Consider the following 21,215-nt stretch of genomic DNA (forward strand, 5'->3'; position numbering starts at 1 on the left):
GGCACTAAAGGGCATTGTCCTGGTACAGGCTACAAGACTAGAGTTCCCACTATGCCATTTCCATGTATTCGAAGGAATTAAATCCTTAGGGCCATGGCACACTGGCAATAGTGGTACCAGCCAGCAATGTCAGTGGCAGGATCACCAACCGCCCCTTTCTGTAATGGAAGTTGGTCCATTGCTGCAGAATCTGAAAACACACTGCAGCTGAGCTGTGGACTTGAAATCCTGCAGCTACTTCTCTAAAAGCTACTTTAAATAACTGCCGCCCTTTAAAATAAAGCCGGCCATACACCTATAGATTATCTGCAGATTTTCTGTGGTCAGATGGAAAAAGTGCAACAGATTCCCCCATCTACACTAAACTGTGTGGATGTAGGAATCCCCCGCTGGGCCAAGCTTCAGTATCTTGCTAGTTAGCTCCGATGGCTGTCAAAATACCTGAACAAAGCCTGCATCCAATCAGATTGCTCAGGTATTTTGAGAGCCAGCGGGGGCGATGAGCAAGATATTGAAACTTGGCCCAGTGGGAGATTCCTCCATCCACAGTTTAGCGTAGATGGAGGAATCTGTTGCACTTTTTCAATCTGACCATAGAAAGTCTGCAGATAATCTGTAGGTGTATGGCCGGCTTTACACAGATCAGTATGCAATCATTTTCTACTAGCAAAATAGTATATTTGAAAGGACCGCAGTTGTCCTTTAATTACCTCGCCCATCCCTCCGAGTTCAGCTTGCATGGTAAAATTTACTACCCTCGATGTGCAAAACATGCTTTGCAACAAAAATATCCCCACCTGGTCCCCTTCGTACTATGCAGGTCCACCATTCAGGGCCAGGCTGAGTGTTAGGCAGCAGCACCATGGGTGCTTCAGCAAGAGGGGGGTGCATAACGGACAGGGCCTGCAACCTGCAGTAGTTCACAGCTCATGGTGGGGTGCACTCTTTAGCCAAGCACCTGGTCCCACCACTGGCATAATTTATTCCTATGGGTGATAAATATAGTAATGAATGGAGCCCGATGGGTACATCTTTGTTGCAAAGCCTGTGTAGTGCCAGGTATGGCTGCACAGTGAAGATTACGGGAGGTATATTATCAGGAAGGATGCAATCATAGTAAAGCTTTGGTTGTCCTTTAACGCATAACCGATTTTAAACAAAGAGCATTTATTCTTTTTTTGCCAAACCAAAACCTAAAGTACCCCACCCTCCCCTCATCAGATGCATTTTATACCAGGGCTGGATTTACTCTCTCTGCTGCCCCAAGGCCAGGTTCCTTAATGTGCTCCCCTGCACTTTCCCGCTCTAAATTTAGCCCTGCTTGTCCAACGCAGCGCTAAATGTAGAAAACAGCTACCCGTCCGGCACTGGTAACTGCATGTCTTGGGCATCGGGAGATAGGAATTCCACACTCCTGCTGCCCCTCTACTCCCTGCTGCCGCGGGGGCCAGGCCTTGGTTGGCCTTGTATGGAATCCGGCCCTGTATGCAACCCCATCTCATGGCCAGGTTCTGTTGTGGTGTTCCCTTTGCTTCAGATCCCTATAGACTTCCCGAGGCTGGAGATGTTTTATACAGGAAGTCTACAGGAATCTACTGGACAACTCTTCCTAGTACAGGGAAAATTCTATTGAAGGCTGTAAAACTCACATCAGGCTACAGGGTGGAGGTAAGTACACATCTAGGGAGTGTGTTTTACTCTATACTGGGGAAGGGGCACAAATGATAAGTGGACTGTGTTTGAAAGTGCACTTATACTTTAAAACTGAACTCCATATATTGTTGAAATCTAAATATATATAGGAACAGTTTTACGATCTTAAAGGATTTACACAAGGACTCACATAGAAAAATGTGATATTTACCCCTTTTATGCTTCCTTTGTATGATCTGAACACGTCAGCATCAGAGTCAGGGGTCAGAGGTCAGCTGTCTCCCAGCAACTAAGTTCTAAATAACCCCATACATAGGGCAGGGGTGGGCACCTCCGGCCCTCCAGCTGCTGTGAAACTACAAGTCCCATGAGGCACTGCAAAACTGACAATTACAGGCATGTTGGGATTTGTAGTTAAAGCACAACTAGAGGGCCGGAGTTGCCCACCCCTGCCATAGTGACTTGCATTCCTCTTAACTAAGCCTCTCTGATAATTGATTCATAGAGGCTGGGCGAAGCATGCCGTGCTTGCCAGGAAGTTGGCAAGGTGGCAACTGTCAGGCTTTGGGTGACTTCTGACCCCTGACTCTCAGAGTGAGGAGCTAATATAGAGGAATGGAGGATTGCATGATCATATTTAGGACTGAATATTCTCTTGAACAAGGTCCAAAGGGATTGGCAGCTAAGTGGTTAACGAGCGTGCGGTTTGCATAGAGGTTTTCCTGTGAAATCTCTCCCTGGACCGGAGCCCGTCGCTGAGCTGCATTGTTCCGGCCTGTACGGGTTTTTATTCAATCAAACTTCTCCAATCCTTATTAATGACATCTGGATACCAGCTGAGACGTGTAAGACCTTCCAGGATAGGAGAAGGTGAAAGCTGAGAGAACCGCTCATTGATCCCTGGCTGCGGAGCTACATATTACACACAGCCCCAAAGGGGCAGAAAAAATAATAATAGTTTTCTTTTTCTTGTACTTATTTGTATTTTTCCTTTTTTATTTTTGGGAGGTGTAAAAATAGGCCAAAATCAATGGATCTGTGTTCCCAAAAAATGTAAAAAAAAAGGCAAAACAGAGTTAAGAAAATTCTGCAACTTGAAAAAAAAAAACCGCCCCCCTCCGGCCTCCCTCCGCTGGAAATAATGGATTACATCAGGTTTAGGGCGGTGTAAATAATCAGCGAGACCGATCTGTAGAATAAATTGTGTTGGATTATTTATTTACCTAGCTGAGATGCGGTGAAAATGAGGCTGAAACTGCCCAAAGCAGCTTCACAAATAAGCAAAAACTAGCTGATAGCTCTCATAGGAAAAAAAAAATGGTAGGTTGTGATTTTCCGGCTGGCTGCGTTTGTGTTATGATGTGTTCTTTTGGTGCCTTTTTAAGACCATACACTTACAGCAATGCCACATCCACCCAACAACCACCCCGGCCTAAGGCGGCAAATTGTGTAGGGACCACCCCGACCCCCAAAACGCCTTTAACTGTTTTTGTTTGACTGCATTATAAATACTTAAAGGCACTTTTGGACTATTTCACATGCAAGCAAGCATGCAAACTCCTTGCAGATGGTGCAGTAGCATCACAAGGGGGATGCGGCCCGTACCCAAGTGACACCAAAATGACCGACAGCCATTTTGGTGTCACCTCCTCTGAAAAGTCGGGCAATCGGTCATAGACCGAGAGCCCGACAGTTGCAGGAGAGAGGAGGGGACCTGGCGGTATACCTTATCCCGCCAGGTGAACGTCCCCTCCTCTCTCTCTCTGCCAGTGTCCATTACCAAGATGACCGCCGACAGGTATCACAAAGATGCCCACGCATACGCAATGACATCGTCGAGCACGCGTGTGGTGACAATCAGTGTCAGGATGCATTATTGATTAGACATGTAAGCTGCGGGAAAAATTTGGTTCGGTTCAGATATTTCGTTATTTCGGGATTCGAGTGCGAAATTCATTTGGTTCAGGTTTCAGATTAGCCCGAAATCCGAATTTGCGATAGTTTCGGTTGAGTTTACGAATATTCGTTGCAAATATCACAGAAAACCTTATACAGATGTTAATACTAATAAAGTTGAATCTCCTAGACCGGAATGGCATTTGGGATCCGAACTTTCGAATTGCATTGGGGAGCTCCCGAATGTCATTCGGGTCTGGGAGCCATATGCATATAATACTAAAGCTGAGGCTTTCGGGAGCTCCCCAATGCAATTTGGAAATTTGGATCCCGAATGCCATTCGGGTCTGGGAGCCTCAGCTTTAGTATTATATGTATACAGTGTATATAGCTCCCATGTTGCCATAACGAAAATTCTTATTCAGACCCATTCGGATGCATTAAACCAAAAAACACATCTGATTGGCCAGAAAAGTCACATGTCCCATTCAGTTTTGTTTTTGAGTGAAATTCGAAAATGGACATTCGGATTTGGACACATTCGGATGCATCGAGATTTGGAAATTGTCCAAATATCTTAATTTCGGGAAAATTTTTGCAAATTTTGATTCGGAACAAAAGGAATCGCACATGTCTATTAATGATTACAGAACTTCATAAATGTGTATTTTGTATACTGTATGTACCTGGCGTTCAGCATTTCAACCATTTTTTGGTTTCTCTTTTACATTGTAACCTTCCATGTTGTATTTTACAAACAAGCTAATCAATAATTGCACCGATCTTTATAAATAAACATATAGCCGCCAATATTCTTATTACTTAGCACCGCGGATAATTAGTAACATAACACTAATGCTCTGCGTCTCTCCCGTACCCAGCGGGGGGTTAAACGAGCATCCTTTGTAGTGTCCTTGTTGAACTGAAGACAAACTGCGTCATGTTGCAATCACCATGACCGAGGCAGCTCTGTATTTTTACAGCTGGGGTTTGACTGACAGCTCCCAGCATGTGCACAATAAAACACACTGCCCGCATGACATACTCGGGCTCTCCAACAAAACTCAGGAGACTTCAATCACTAAGTATAGATAATAGATGTGAAGTGTTATGATCGCCGACCCCCCAGCGAGACCAAAATATCCATCAGAGCTTGGGCCGAAGTTTTGACAGAGGTGATCATCCTTTATGGGAGAATGAAGAAGGTCAATCAAAATACATGACGAGGGTGCTACATTGTATACATGACGAGGGTGCTACACTGTATACATGACGAGGGTGCTACACTGTATACATGACGAGGGTGCTACACTGTATACATGACGAGGGTGCTACACTGTATACATGACGAGGGTGCTACACTGTATACATGACGAGGGTGCTACACTGTATACATGACGGGGGTGCTACAGTGTATACATGACGAGGGTGCTACACTGTATACATGACGAGGGTGCTACACTGAATACATCAAACACATGACAATCAAAACATTCCGAGTGTCCTCTATTTAGATTTTTTTTCTAAATATATAATTATTTTGTTTATAAAAAAAATGATTTATATTAATAAATTATATTTATAGTAGCACATAACAAAATATCAATATCTCCCCCATCAGGCTAGGTTCACACCTAGGCGACACCTCAAGGATTGAGGGTGTGTGTTATGACACAAGTGGGTGTGTGTTATGGTGCGCCTCCATACCTACCTGGATTTTCCCCAGCAGGTGAGCAGCCAAGGATGCACATGGAGGGTAAACACGTATTTCCTTTACTGCTTTAAAGTCAACCTGCCACTTGATCCTGCATGGGCAAAGTATACTGTAGGTGTGCTTTAAGAATATGGGATCTGGGGTACAGACTGGGACACTCCCCACATATACTGATGCACAATAATATAAATGCAGGTACAGCTATGGATATGCTATATGCTCAGCAGTTTGTGGCCATCTAACCATCACACCTATCTATATGGCCAGATTTATATGCACACCCCTCCAAATGATTGAGCTAGGTCTCATTTGCACTTGGTAGAGTGGGGCCGTACAGACTCGTGGCTTCCTTCCTGTTTTAGCCAAGCCACGTGCAGCATGCATATCAGACTGTGTGCTTGTGTTCCTCTGTGAGGCTGTGCAAGAAGTTCCAACATATACAAGTAACCATATGACCACTGACAGGTAACAGGGGTGTCCCGAGGCTGGGTGACACCCGGAGCGGTTACCCGCTGTCATTAGGGTTGCCACCTGTCCATGTGCGTGACATCACAACGCGCGTGCGCGATGATGTCATCTACATGCGCGGGCGATCCTCTGATACCTGCTGGCGGCCATCTTGTTGAGGGGACAGTCACCCGGCGGGGTAAGGTATACCGCCGGGTCCCCTCCTCTCTCCTGATACTGTCGGGAGTTCGGTCCATGACCGAGCGCCCGACTTTTCAGAGGGGGGGATGACACCAAAATGACTGTCAGTCATTTTGGTGTCACCCCTCCAATGTTGTCACCCCCCTTGTGACGCCACTGAAAGGTAATCATCAGTTTACATTGGACTCTGGACTGGAAGACTTGGAAACAATGCATCTTGTTCAGCCTTCATTTTATTTATTACAGGTATTTATATAGCGCCGTCAATGTATGCAGTGCTTTACATACTATTCGTTCATATCAGTCCCCGCCGTCAAGGAGCTTACAATCCAAGGTCCCTATCTCACATACAGACAGAGCCAATCCTTCCAGCATGTCTTCGGAGTGATGTAGGAAACCTATGCAAGCCAACTCCATACAGACAGTGTCCTGACCAGGATTCAAGCCGGGACCCCGGGGCTGCAAGACAGAAGCGCTAATCATCACTGTTTCCATCTGCGGAGGTCTTCACACTGCGTTTCGGGCGAGCGCAGGAACCTTTTCTGTTCTTATCGTATCATTTTATTCCGTAAAGTAATTCATTTTTTTTATGCAATTCTTTTTATCTTCAGCTACAAGTCTGGCCGGCCCCGTCTCCCGTCTACGGACGGTCGTAGCGCTCAAGTCTCAGAGCGCAGAAAAACCATTCCGGTCTGTTTGATGTCGAAAACACAAACTTTTTAGCCGATCTATAAAACCGTTTAACTCTGACCTCCAGCTCCAGAGCTTTTGAAAAGCTGAAATCGAGACGCGATGGCGAGATTAGGCACCTGTATCCGAAACCCTCTGGAGGGGAAAATGGATTTTACTGAGGAATGAGCAAAACAGAGCCAAAACTTTGCAGCAACTTTTTTTTTTTTTTCTTCTTAGGCAACAGCGACAAAAATGCAGATTAAATGGCCCTTTTCTTGGGGCTGTTTCAGTCATGTGACCGGGCGAAAGGCTGATTTTTTTTTTTTATATAAACGAAATGAAAACTATTTTGAGGTGAAATTTAATTTCAGCTCCTTTGTGGCGACTTCTCTGTCACTGAAGAAAAAAAAAAAGAAGAAACTCAAGCAATGGAATATTTGTTATTGTTTACTCAGTTTTAGTTGGACTGTCACTTGGTTTGGTTCTGTAGAGAGGGGTGGGCATAGGAACATATTGTAAGAGGGTGTCAGGTACTCGACTGCATGTGATGCAATTCCTTCTTTCAAGTAAAATGGACAACTGATTGGATTACACGGCTTCAACTAAATTCTTCTGTAGCTGCTAGACCAGTGGCAGGCAACCTCGGCTCTCCAACTGTGCTGAAACTACAAATCCCATAAGGCACTGCAAGCCACAGGCATGACTCCCAGAGGCAGAAACGGGATGGGATTTGTAGTTTCAGCACAGCTGGAGAGCCAAGGTTGCCTACCCCTGTGCTAGACCAAGAGTGGGCCACCCTGGCCCTCCAGATGTGCTTTAACTACAAATCCCAACATACCTCTGGGAGAATTGCCTGTAACTGTCAGTCTTGCAATCCCTCATGGGACTTGTAGTTCCAAAACAGCTGGAGGGCCCGGAGTTGCCCACCCCTTTGATAGAGGGAAAGTTACAAGTAAATGGAAATGTGGTGCAGAATGTAGACATTTTAGAGTTAATAAGATAAATACGGAGACTACAATAGCTGACCCCTCAGAAAGGGCACACTTGGAGACCAGGGGTACACAGAAGAACACACAGACACAAGGGGTACACAGAGGAAGACAGGGATGCATTTGGAAACACCAGGTGCAAGGAGGAGCAATTGGGCATTTGGGGCGCACTTAGAGAAAAAGGATGGACCGGGCTTGGAGACAAGAGATACACAGGGGGCACAAATGGAGACTCAGGGCACACTTGGAGACATAGGGTACACAGGGGCACACAAGGGTGGATTTGGAGACTTGGGGAGCACTTAGAGAAACAGGGTGCACTTAGAGACATAGGGTACACAGGAGGCACCTGGGGCACACTTGGGAGACCTAGACTACACAGGGGAGCATTTGGAGGCACAGGGTGCACAGGGCACACTTGGAGATATGGGGTACACAGGTATCTTGGGGCAGGCGCATGCGCAGTTCGGATTTTCGGCTGGGAGACGAACAGAGACGCAAGGTAAGTCTATGGACGCGTACACCCGCATGCAGACACCGCTGGATCGGAAGTGCATACAGGGACAGAGGAGTCAGCGCTGGATCGGAGAGCCACCGCACCGCTGGAGGGACAATGTGACCGGATCGAGAGGTGAGCGAACGTCGGTATGAGTTCTCTCACTACCCGATCTACTGAGCCGACCTGTGACAGTCTCATTGTCACAGGTTGGCTAGAACTATGACGTGACTGAAAAGCTGTCACCTCATAGTTCTCCTTTAAGGTAAGTGCTGACATTAACATTGGGGGGAGTGAAAAAATGTTTTGGCTTTAATGTCACTTTAAGCCTCCACCAATTTTATCTGCTTGAAATGAATTTCTTACAATTTTCTTAAACAGATCTAAAATTGTCAGTTTGTTGCCGCGCGAGTAATTAGCATTGTTGTGTAAACATTCGGCGGAGGGGGCGACTGCGCTGAGTAATTGGCACTGTAGCAGTGTTTAGACACCATAATGACTTGTTATCTGAAGGGGGATAATTATATGCTGATTACATTATTACAGCTGTGTTTAATGAAGACGTAATTAAGAGAGAGAGCTTTTGACTGCAGCTAAGCCGGGATAAACTGCTATTGACACAACTGCCAGATTGAGAACAATATCGCAGGGCTCAGGGGGGTTAGGGACACCCTGAGGGGCGCTCCCCAGAGTTTGCCCATATTTGGGCCTGAAGATCAGCAAACTATGCAGTCACCAAAATGAATTTCTTGCTGCGTTTATAGAGGAGGTCACATCGCTGAATGGCAGACTTGTTTACAGGGACTCTGCAGCTTCTCAAAGTCTTTTATATTATTGTGATCAGATAGTGGAAATAATCTGATCAATATTTAAAGGGAAACCAGAGACTTTTCATATATTTTCTTTATTATGATTCATACTATTTATTATTTTCTTTAAAATCGGGTAAATATTAAACTCCAGCTAAAAATAGCAAGATAAAAATGAATAGCTAATTAAAAATGTCCAATCCAAGGCTGGACTATGCAGTACTTTTTTCGTCACCACTAGATATCCCCAGTCCGATGGCCAGCATCATTCAACCCACTTCCTCTGAGCCCAGGCTGTCATAGACTCACATGTGACTGGACAGTGACAGGAAAAGCAGCACACTGATAAGCTCATCTATCTGTTAATCTGTACTCTGCTTTCTCTCCCTATAAGCATACTTTTTGTTAGCACATAAACTGGTTAGCGCCTTGTGCAGCTTCACCATCTCCCAGTCTGTACAGCTTCACCATCTCCAAGTAGTCTCTTGTACAGGGACTGCAAAATGTTAATACCAGGTCAAATTCAGGTACTTACAATCAGGGTTGTCCCTAGCATAATTGCAGCCTGAAGCGGGGGGTATGGGTGTTGCTGGCTGTCTCATCCGGATTGCTGGTGGTCATGCTCAGAGGGGGGTTGATGAGGTGCTTGTGGTGCATGCTAACGGTGTTTTAGCCAGTGTCCCTCCCAGTTCAAGGACGTCACTGGTTGCCAGCCAGGGTGTCCTGCTTAGCTCCTGGCAACCAATGATGTCACAGGTTGCCAAGAGCTAGGCGGGACGCTGGCCAGAGCGTCTCAGGTTGCTAAGAGCTGAAAGTGGAGATGTGTATTGCTCTTACACATCTTCCCACCCAGTTCTTAGCAACCTGAGACGCTCTGGCCAGAAAGGGGGTGGCAGGCTCTGCTCCTTTTCATGGTTTCCAGTATCTCTTTTTTCTCACTTATTGTAAAAAGCCTTTTGTTTACAGACCTCAATAGTTCAAGGTGCCATTTACACACATTGGTGAAGGAGTCAGAAATAGACTCCTCCCCCTCTGAACACCTCAGTCTGGGTTTCAGAGACATAGGGGTCTCTATAAATCTTCCACCCATCCAGGAAAGGTCAAAGCATGGTTACTTGTAAAAGGTTAGGAAAAAAGTCCATGGAATAAGCGCTCTCCGAAGGAATGGAGGGGGTTAAGGGGCGCAAGGTGTGCTGCTTCTCAAATGTCGGACACAAAGCATGGTTACTGTCAATGACCAACATTTTGAGAACCTTTGTAAAGTCTTTTGTGCCCTCAAACTGTTTGGTTGTTGATTAAAGCCATGGTTTGACCAAACGGAAGACAAACATTTTGATTTTTTGGGGAACTTGAAGGTGTGCCACTGTGAAAGTTGGTCCCAGCATCATTGCAAGGATAAGGACACACACCCCTACCATTCGTTCTCCATAGACATCTTCCCTTATATCCAGCCTACCTGTTTCTGTCAGTACAAGTCTATGAGTCAGAATACAATACACTCTCTATGTGGCTTATCCTGCTTATCTCAGCAGCCGTCTAACAAGTTAATAAATAGGTTTGCAATGGTGGCCAAACACGTAGCAATCTGTGATTGATCTAGGTATGAGCGATCGTGAACAATTTATCAATATTGTATTGAATTAACGGTGCTGCACACACGGCATACCACTGCTTGTGTTTAGTAATGGAACAAGCCATTGGAAACGGTTTCCAGCTCAACAAAATATTGTTTACTGCAGCCAGCAGCTCGGGCCAAAGTCCAGGTACAAATGGGTTGGAGTTATAATAAGGTTCAGTTCTTGAACACTTTCAAACTAAAAGTATGACTTTTCCAGTAATCAAGATGAATATGTTCTTGACGTTTACTGTATGTAAGCCCCAGAGATGCCGACAGTCCCGAATTTGCCTGGATAGTCCTGAACTTGACAATCTATTTGCCTTCGACAACGTTTGTTAGACGCAAAATGGTTGTAAGGCTGGACAGCTTTAAACATTCTTGACCTTTGCCGCTTGTGAAATATAATTCAGGCCTTAGGCTCCAAGGCCGCTCTATATACGGTTCCGCAGTGAAACGCTTTTCATAGGGCAGTATAACAGTAGCTGACCGGCGTTCCGAAAGTGATACTTCCTCCTCCTGAATGCAGTTTTCTTTTCCCAGCGGGGACTTTATGTTGCAATACTGCACCGCAACCACAAAACGAGGCGGTTTGACAAAGGCGACCCCTTGCCAAAGGCGACCATTGTAATCAATGGGACCGTGCCTCAACTGCCTGGGCAAGCGGTAGTGGTGCAATCCTATTGATTGCAATGGTTGAACTTGGTAGGCAGTGGAAATTGCCAAACATGACCATTGCAATCAATGAGGCCATGCCACAACTGCCTGGTCAAGCGGGAAGTGGTGCAATCCCATTGATTGCAATAGTTGAATTTGGCGGTTTGCCCCATTCATTGCAATGGTGGCATTTGGCAATTGGCACCGCTTGCCAGAGGCGACCGTTGTAATCAATGAGCCCATGCCGCAACTGCCTGGTCAAGCGGTTGTGGTGCAATCCCATTGATTGCAATAGCTGAATTTGGCAGGCGGTGCCAATTGCCAAACGTGACAATTGCAATCAATGAGACCATGCCACAACTGCCCGGGCACGTGGTTGTGGAGTGGTATTGTAATAGAAAATGCCCCTGGGATAAAAACGTAATCCAAATGCATCGTTCCCACAGCGTGTGTAAAAGCACGAGCGGCTGCTTTAAAAAGTTATAGGTAGCCAGTCGCTAGGGGGTTGGTAAAAATGTTGAATGTTGTATGCTGCGAGTGACCTTAGAAGTATTTTATTTTGGAGTATGATTGTCCAATGTTCTGGTCCCTCCAAGCCATTTGCATTGGTTGCTCGATACAACTGGTGAAGATCCTGGTTACAGAGTCAACCCGTCCTCCGAGACTGTCCGGAGCTCCTGGGGCAGCAACAGGAGCAATACCTCTGCAACCAGAGTCTGCTGCCAAAAGCCCAAGAAGATGATGGAGGCTGCTCCTTTAAGGATTGTTTGTTGCCAAATTCAAGTGTCGTTAATTAGATCAGAAACAATATTTTCGGAAAGAGGAGACGATCTCCAGGGCTTGATGACTATCGCTGACGCAGTGACAGCTGCATAGGGGCCCTGAATGACACCTTCCAAAAACATCAAACAGAAATAATAAGGGTTCCATTACGGCAGAGCTGACACATAATGGCGGAGATGAGGGAATAAAATAAACTCTACACTAAAATATGAATTCATTACAGATGAAAAGATACAACGGAATGTACAATACACAAGTGTGTGATCAATACAAAATAATATATATGTACATAGTCAAGTATTGGGCCGCCTTTACACGCACTTGAACTTTAATGGCATCCCAGTCTTAGTCCGTAGGGTTCAGTATTGGGTTGGCTCCGCCCTTTGCCGCTATAACAGCTTCAACTCTTCTGGGAAGGCGTCCGTAAGGTTTAGGAGTGTGTCTATGGGAATGTTGGACCATTTGTGAGGTCAGGTACTGATGTTGGAGGAGAAGGCCGGGCTCGCAGTCTCCACGCGGGCTGATTCACCGCGGGAGGCATCCAAGCCTAGCCATCGGCGCCCCTGGACCTCATTCTCCTGCCCCCGGGTTATACAAATAGGACAGTCGGCAGCATTTCAGCACACAGGCCGGATAAAGGAAAAGTACATTTAAAGATCTGTGTACTGTATACAATCGCCATTTTTTTCTGCTTTTTCCTGACTCCTGCAGCCTCTGTCAGTCACTTCCTGTCTACATGCACTTGCTCCAGCGTCAGCTGCCTATCATTGCTCTGAATTGGCTTCCTGATAGTGACAACATTGGACCATGCCTGTGCAATATGTGTTGTCACAGCCGCTTGTATTATAAATGCATATAACACGTAGATGCAAACTGTTCGGGATTTAATGAGACAGTCCCGCATCTTGGACCTCAGTCCTGATAATGCCGTGTCCCCGCCGATGTCCTGGGAGCTCTGTGTCACCTTTACATGTGCACTAACGCAATATGGCATTCACTATGATGCTAAGGGGCTGTGAGTGGGTGGTTCCAACATAATTAGAGGCGGGGTTTGGATGGCCAATGTTGGTGGAGTATAAATAGGACCGTCCAGTCACTGAGATGACTGAAATGTTGGTAGGTACGTAACAGGGTGACAACACAGGAGCACTGTTGGTAGACAGTTGTCACCCCATGACAGGAAGTGCTTGAACAAGGACCTTCTTGGCAGGATCAGCAGTAGTAATGAGCCCAGGTTTGGCCTGAACTTGGTTCAAACTTTAATTCCGTCGAACATGAAAGGAAGCTCTTTTCTGCTGCCACCCAATCAGCTGCAGCCAGGGAATTCCCCGCCTGCAGCTGCACCTAAGCAAAGAGGCGGCAAATAGAAAAAAAAAAGTAAGTGTTTTTGGTGGCAATGTAAATGTGGTTCAGCTAGGGCAGGAGAAGGCAACCTTGGCACTACAAATCCCATCATGCTCTGCCTCTAGGAGTCATGTCTGTGGCTGCCAGTCTTGCAATGCCCCATGGGACTTGTAGTTTCACCACATGTGGAGTGCCGAGGTTGCCCTACCCCTGCGGTAAGGTTTACAACCACTTTAATGGAACAGGAAGCTGCCAAGTGGCGGCGGTCGGGACAAATCCAGCCCTTAAGCCTTCTCGTTAGGCCTAATCCACATGAAACAAGAGGCTGCCCGAGAAAACGAGTCCCGCTCGCCGTCGCTATAAAACTCCGTTCCAGACCTCCCGGGGTCATAAAGTTTCCTTCCAGAAGGTACCGGAGTTCTGGCAGGGTGGAGGACGTGCTGCAAAGGATTCTGGGAGCGTTACCTCATACTGCAAATCTGGTGACATCAGATCACGTCCTCATAGAAACTATCGTTCCCACCGGCCCTGCAACCCGCAAGGAGCTATAAAAACCGAGGCTGGGAATCATCGGAGGCTCCGCACATTGCAGTCAGACCAGAGTCACAAGATGGCCGCCTCCGATTTACAATTGAAATGGGGAGGAGGAAGCATTTCCTCAGTCTCCCCTTCGCCAGTGATCAATCTGCAGCAGGCATGAGAAAGCATCTCCTCAGTCTCCCCCCCCCCAGTGATCAGTCTCCTGCATGCAGAAGGGAGCATTTCCTCAGTCTCCCCTTCGCCAGTGATCAGTCTGCAGCAGGCAGGAGGAAGCATCTCCTCAGTCTCCCCTCCCCCAGTCATCAGTCTGCTGCATTTGGTCCACTTTAAATTTAAATATTGAACATTAAAACATGGCGGGCTCCACCTCCCCTGCGGCTCTCATCTCGCTCCAGTAACAGAGGTCTCCACGCACAGCTTCCACCTCACAATGCTCCAGCATTTGCTCTGAGGACTAACAGGACGCGTCCAGGCTCAATGTGTCACTTCACGTCTTCCCGCACCTCGGGGATGAATGGCGTCCCGCGGCTTGCAGCCGGTTTGCCGAGGAAGCTCATTAACCTTCATGGATGTGACTTCCTGACTCATACTACTTCACAGCCCAACTCCAGGGGCCAACCTTCAAGGGCCCGGGCGAGGGACGACGGCCTTCCAGAGCCTCGCAGGGCCTGAACGGACGGGTCACATGCAGGCGAGCAACTTGTGAACCGGCAAATCGAATTAGGCAGCGAAGGAAAATAATCCGAAACATTTCAAAGAGAGGGGGGAAAAAAAAATCACAAGAAACATGTGAGAGGGGAAAGAAAAGTCCTTGGTGATGTCATTGTGATGGCTTCCGTCTACCAGGACTTGATTTAAAGTGTTTGTAACATTCTAAGAAAGTCCCCTGAACACGGAGAACGCGCACGGACCATCGCACACTGCTGTACCGCACGATAATGGTTGCAGTCAGGTATTAGAAAAGCAGCTGAAATAACAAAGGACTGAAATTCGCCGGCGCTGCCCTCAGCTCCAGATGTTCCTCATTGTGATTTTTTTTTTTGCCATTTCATAGCGGAATCTTCGTCTAATCTGGTTTTACTCCATTTTTCCAAAGGCGGTTGTTTTATGAAGTGATTTTGCACCTCGGGTAACGAATATATTTAAAGGCGCGATCCCTTTATAACATTGCCGCCTGTAACATTTGCAGCGCTCTGTTTTCTTAAAGTGGACCGAGCATCAGATATAGTATAAGGCCTCATTCACACTGTACTCGGCCGGCACGTACAGCTCTGTGCTGCGTGCACGGCCGTATCGGGCAGCTCCCGGGAAGGACAGGTGCTGCGTGTGATTAGTACACAGCCCCCGTCCTTCTCTATGGGGCTACACGGCTGTACGCCGCCCTACGCTCACCTCAAGTGTAGGTCCGTAGGGGTGCGTGTTTCCTCGCTCGGACGCAGACAGGATCCATCCTGTCAGCGTACGAGTACGCTCACCCGCACAGACGTGCAGGGCAAGTGAGCGTAGGGCGGCATATGGCAGTGTAGTCCCATAGAGAAGGACAGGGGCTGCGTACTAATCACACGCAGCATCTGTCCTTCCTGGGAGCTTCCCGATACGGCCGTGCACGCAGCTCAGAGCTGTACAAGGCCGGCCGATTCCAGTGTTAATGAGGCCTTATATGCAAAACGCAGCACAATGAGTAATGTGTACGTGTATTACCTCTCACCAAGATAACACGACTCCCCCCTCAAAATGCCTTCATCTGCTTCTCTATCCAGAAGGATGGTGCCATCTTTGTTCAGCTATTATCTGGGGTCACCATCGACTTCCTGGACCAGGGGTGTGCAGCTCCGGCCCTCCAGCTGTTGTGGAACTACCTGTCACATTAGGCATTGCAAGACTGATGGTTAAAGGCATGTTGGGATTTGTAGTTAAAGCATAGCTGGAGGGCGGAGTTGCCCACCACTGTCCGGGACTGAGACGGCGGATCAGAGATGTCTCACACAGATCAGCCCCTGCTGCAGTCTCTCACCTAGTGACTTGCTACAAAGTTACAATGTTGCAATCCGATCACTGGGGGAGGGGACACTGAGGAAATGCTTCTTCCTGCCTGCAGCAGACTGATCATTGGGGGAGGGGACACTGAGGAAATGCTTCTTCCTGCGTGCAGCAGACTGATCACTATATATAGGAGCCACGTACATTGGCCTAGGAAAAGTAAGGAGGACAGAAGATAATCAAACCACTCCCCCTTCAGTGATGACAAGGGTCATGTGACCAGACATCACATGCGACCCTGAGCCCTGGCGACCCAATCTCAGCATCTGCTTAAGTTTTCAAACACCAAAAAAATGGTATCCAGCATCCGACAGGTTGCTATGGCAACAACTCCATCTTATTGGCAGCCATTCTCACACCTCCCACTCGTCAGCCACGGTCAGGAAATCAGGTACGATATCCATTTCCCCGGCTCATCCAGGGAACTGTTTCACTTGGTGTCCATCCAATAATCTGTCCGGGGCGCAGGAAGGGAATCATCTATTTTGGGATTTCTGTAGAGCTGCGCTGTCAGACCGATCTCCGACTTATTACAAATCCAGACTGCGACTTTCCTACCTTAATATAACAAGTGACGCCATGTGCACAGGATCTAGAGGGGTCTATGGCGACTTGCTGGGCTGCTGCACCCGGTGGGGAGGGCTACAAATCCCAGGAAGCCCCGAAAGAAGAGTTCAGCGACCAAAATAACTCCACCAACTGGAGGGTGCCATTTCTCCCCTCTACTTCTGAAAATACAAGCTACCTCGCCATCATACTAATCCTCTGTCTTCGATACTTCAATAGGCCTAAAGTTGGCTATATACGGCTCACATTTTGGCCAATGCAGCCAACAAAGGACTTTGCGTGTATGGCAGATAAGGACTTTCATCGGACTTTACTGCTCCCTGTACTTGTTCCGGGTCAGTGTCTCAAAAAAAAAAAAAGTTAAATCCAAAGGATTAGAATGACGATCAAGCAACTAGAATTTTTAAAAAGGGTTCAGCAATGGATGTCTGCATATGTCTGCTGTGACAGATTGCCTTAACAATGTATGAGGAGGTCTGTTGTGGCTCACCTCTCCTCTGGGGATTCCAGTTCGCTGGCTGTGATGCTGATGCTCTGGCTTCAATGCTTACACACACACACACACACACTTCTGACACTTATATGACATTCATTTACAGCATGCTTGTTCCAGGTCTGTGATGCCAATGCACTGAAGCCAGACACAAGTGCCCCAGCAATGGCAGTCCCCATGCTTTACTTATGACACAGTCACTTGTCATCACTGGGTCTCTGCCATTCTCTATGCAGTTAAGTGGGGCTGGCAGGGTGCTGTACACAGCTTCCTGAAAACATCCCAGCTCCCTACCTCAGTACTCCCCTCCAGAGCCCTCAGCCGTAATGCAAGCAGCAAGCAGATGCAAATAGTTAAAGGAGAACAATGGTGTTAGGGCTTTTCCCCATAGTTCTCCTTAGGGTAACGGGAGGACACAAACTAGCGTCCTCCCGTCACCCTAGGCTCAGTATAACGCGAGCTGTAGCTCGCAGTATACTGAGACGCCGCAGTATACCGCGAGCTTCTGCTCGCGGTATACTGAGACGCCGCAGCTGAAGCGGATCCCGACAATTATGCCGGGATCCGCCCAGCTGCGTTACTGACAGCTGGCTCTGCCTATCTAGAGGCAGAGCCAGCTGTACCCGCCCCCTCCCCCGTCCGTTCCGCCAGTCAGCGCTGTCGGATCGGAGCAGGGAGGGGGGAATCCAGCAGAGAGCCGTGACAGGATCGAGAAGTGAGCGAACGCCGGTATGTGTTCGCTCACCTCCCGATCTACTGAGCCGACCTGTGACAGTCTCATTGTCACAGGTCGGCTAGAACTATAAGGTGAGTGAAAAGCACTCACCTCATAGTTCTCCTTTAAATGCCTACATGGGTTCTAGGTAATGCCCACATGTGATGCTGAGCCTCCACGACTGAAAGAACTGAAATCCAATGAATGAAAGGAGCGGGCCAGAGACAGTGAAGCAGTAAAAAGGTCAGTGGCGTCACAAGGATGGTGCGGAGAGTGCAGCCCGCACCCCCTAAGTCAGGCCCTTGGGTCATGGACCGATGGTGGCACAGACAGAGGGGGGGGGGACCCGGTGGCATACCTGATCCTTTATAGTCAAAATCCCCGCCTCTCTTTGCCCGCGTCCATTGCTAAGATGCTAAGATGACCACCAGAAAAGTACATCACCGTGCATGCGTGACATTACACCACGGATGTCATAACACATGCATGCAACCGCTGAAAGAGCTAGATGATGCTGGCTGTCCTGAATGCTACAGCTTCTAATGTACATAGTGAGAAGCTCACACTGTGCAGTGAAATCAGAGTAACCAATCACAGTCCAGGAGAGGAGCCGGTACAACTGAAGAGAAGGCCGGATTTGGGTTGAAGATGACAAACCCCTGAGGGTGACCAGTAGACCGTAAGCTCCTTTGGAGCCAAAAACTGCTATAAACGATTGGTTTCCTCTGTAAAGCTCTACAGTATATGTTGGCGCTATAGCGATGATCCAAGTAATAGACGCTAAAAAAGAAAATAACAGAAACATTGGGACTGATCGGAGTCTGCGGCCCCCCGCTACAAAGAGGCCTGGACAGGTTCCAGCGGCCGGCTAGAGTTGCACATTAGCATTACAGATAAACAGGAATGTGGACCGTCGCCCTGACCAATAAAGGATTCATCAGGCTGCACATGACGGGGGAGAACCGTATCTTCCTGCCAGGCAACTATCAAACCTCACTCACACAGGGCTGCAGACAACAGGAGGTGTCGATAAAGCGATTGGGGGAGCAGGACGCGGCTGGACGTTCTCAGGATCTTGTCGTGTCACAGGCTGAATTCATTATCATCATCCTGCGGATGGATGAAGAATAGGCAGAGCACTGTGTTCATCTACCACCGTCACATTATATTCTTCATTGAAATACACTATGTTGCCAAAAGTATTGGGACGCCCCTCCAAATCATTGGATTCAGGTGTTCCGTGAAATGTCCTTGTTACTAAATATTCCGCGGACACCTGTTAGTGGGATTATAACAAAGTGGAAGCAACTGGGAACAACAGCAGCTCAGCCAGGAAGTGGTCGGCCACGTAAAATGACAGAGCGGGGTCAGCGCATGCTGAAGCGCACAGTGCGCAGAAGTCGCCAACTGTCTGCAGAGTCAGTAGCTACAGACCTCCAAACTTGGTGTGGCCTTCAGATTGGCACAACAACAGTGCGTAGAGAGCTTCATGGAATGGGTTTCCATGGCCGAGCAGCTGCATCCAAGCCTTACATCACCGAGTGCAATGCAAAGCGTGGGATGCCGTGGTGTAAAGCGCGCCGCCACTGGACTCTAGAGAAGTGGAGACGTGTTCTCTGGAGGGACGAATCACGCTTCTCTGTCTGGCAATCCGATGGACGTGTCTGGGTTTGGCGGTTGCCAGGAGAACGGTACTTGCCTGACTGCATTGTGCCAAGTGTAAAGTTTGGTGGAGGGGGGATTATGGTGTGGGGTTGTTTTTCAGGGGTTGGGCTTGGCCCCTTAGTTCCAGTGAAGGGAACTCTTAAGGCATCAGCATACCAAGACATTTTGGACAATTTCATGCTCCCAACTTTGTGGGAACAGTTTGGGGATGGCCCCTTCCTGTTCCAACATGACTGCGCACCAGTTGCCAAAGCAAGGTCCATAAAAGACATGGATGGGGGAGTTTGGGGTGGAGGAACTTGACTGGTCTGCACAGAGTCCTGACCTCAACCCCATAGAACACCTTTGGGATGAATTAGAGCGGAGACTGCGAGCCCGGCTTTCTCGTCCAACATCAGTACCTGAACTCACAAATGGTCCAACATTCCCATAGACACACTCCTAAACCTTGTGGACGCCTTCCCAGAAGAGTTGAAGCTGTTATAGCGGCAAAGGGCGGAGCCAACCCAATACTGAACCCTACGGACTGAGACTGGGATGCCATTAAAGTTCATGTGCGTGTAAAGGCGTCCCAATACTTTTGGCAATATAGTGTATATTCCTCAATAGACACAAAATATATTAATCAACTTTGTGACTTGACTTTGTGAGTTGTTACATTGTAAATTAGCAGCGGCATCATCACCGGGCTGTATATAGCCTGTGTAGCGCACATAATATGCGATGGTGTGAATGGGGCCCCCAGAAGCCCGTCGCTTTGGAAAATCCGGTCCTTCTCTGGAAATGTTGTTTGGGATCAGACAGGAGCAGACAACTAATACTTGATCAATCAACAATAGTTGTGGGAAGGCGGCCCCTCCGGAGGCGGGATGGCGGGTGGCTGAGTCTCATCACACAGAGTGACAGTGACTGGGTGACCTGTGTGTAGAGGTACATCATGCCTCCAGCCTAATCACTCACTCAATTATATTCCCACTCCGCTGACCTTTCACCCCGCAACCATAGCAAAAGGAAACCCTGAGGATTTTACAGGGTAATAAAGAGAGAGGCCTCTTCAGCTCATACTCCTCTGTGACCCCTGCACACATCCCAACTTGACTCCCGAGAGGGGAATGAAAGAATCTGGAGACATCCAGAACAACAAGTCCATTAATTATGTCCTTCAGGGCTGCCACATCCTAGGGAGGATGACCATACGGCCAGACATAACACCGCAGGCTGGACCATGATCTGAGGTGCTCAGTGATTGCCATTCAGAAATGCCAAGGCGAGAGCCGTTACACTAATATGTGTATGACCATCCGGAGCCATGCGGGAATGGGGAATTTGGTGGGACCCATGCAGAGTTCCTAATAAAGGGAACCTCAGAGGGCAGAATATTTCTATTCTCATAGGATCCTTTTCACATTATTTCCAGGGGCACTTTATTGCTGAAGTGATGTCACATTGTGTCATTTGGAGGAGAACTCAGCACAATACACAAATGTTTCTCAATTTGTGATATTACAAACCTCAGTATAAGATATGATTCTTCCAAGAACACATTACTAAGAGCCTACACGGATGGATAGATAGAGAGCGGGAGAGAGCGAGAGAAGGAGAGAGATGGAGAGAGAGAGAGAGAGAGAGAGCGCACAAGAGAGTGAGATATGGAGAGAGAGAGAAAGATGGGGGAGAGAGATGGAGAGAGAGAGATGGAGAGAGAACACGCAAGAGCGAGAGATGGAGACAGGGAGAGAGATGGGAGTGAGAGCATGAGAGAGCGAGGGAGGGAGAGAGACCGAGAGAGGGAGAGAGAGATAGACAGAGAGGAGGGGGGGGAGAGAGACAGAGACAAACAAAGAGGCAGAGAGAAAGGAGCAGGGCAGAGAAGGCTCAATCAATAGATAAAGAGACATATAGATAGGAGGTAGAGCCCT

The 21,215-nt window shown here is 47.7% G+C and overlaps 1 protein-coding gene across 1 annotated transcript in view; it reads right to left on the reverse strand.

Moving 5' to 3' along the window:
* The window catches only part of TNS1 (tensin 1), a 326,036-nt gene that overhangs the window by 292,664 nt on the left and 12,157 nt on the right, over positions 1–21,215 (reverse strand). The window contains 1 exon segment of the mRNA XM_018552581.1: positions 18,523–18,549. Within this exon segment, the coding sequence (XP_018408083.1) occupies positions 18,523–18,549 (27 nt within the window).

Source organism: Nanorana parkeri, unplaced genomic scaffold (assembly GCF_000935625.1).
Source record: "Nanorana parkeri isolate BGI_ZX_2015 unplaced genomic scaffold, ASM93562v1 scaffold92, whole genome shotgun sequence".
NCBI classification, from domain to species: domain Eukaryota; kingdom Metazoa; phylum Chordata; class Amphibia; order Anura; family Dicroglossidae; genus Nanorana; species Nanorana parkeri.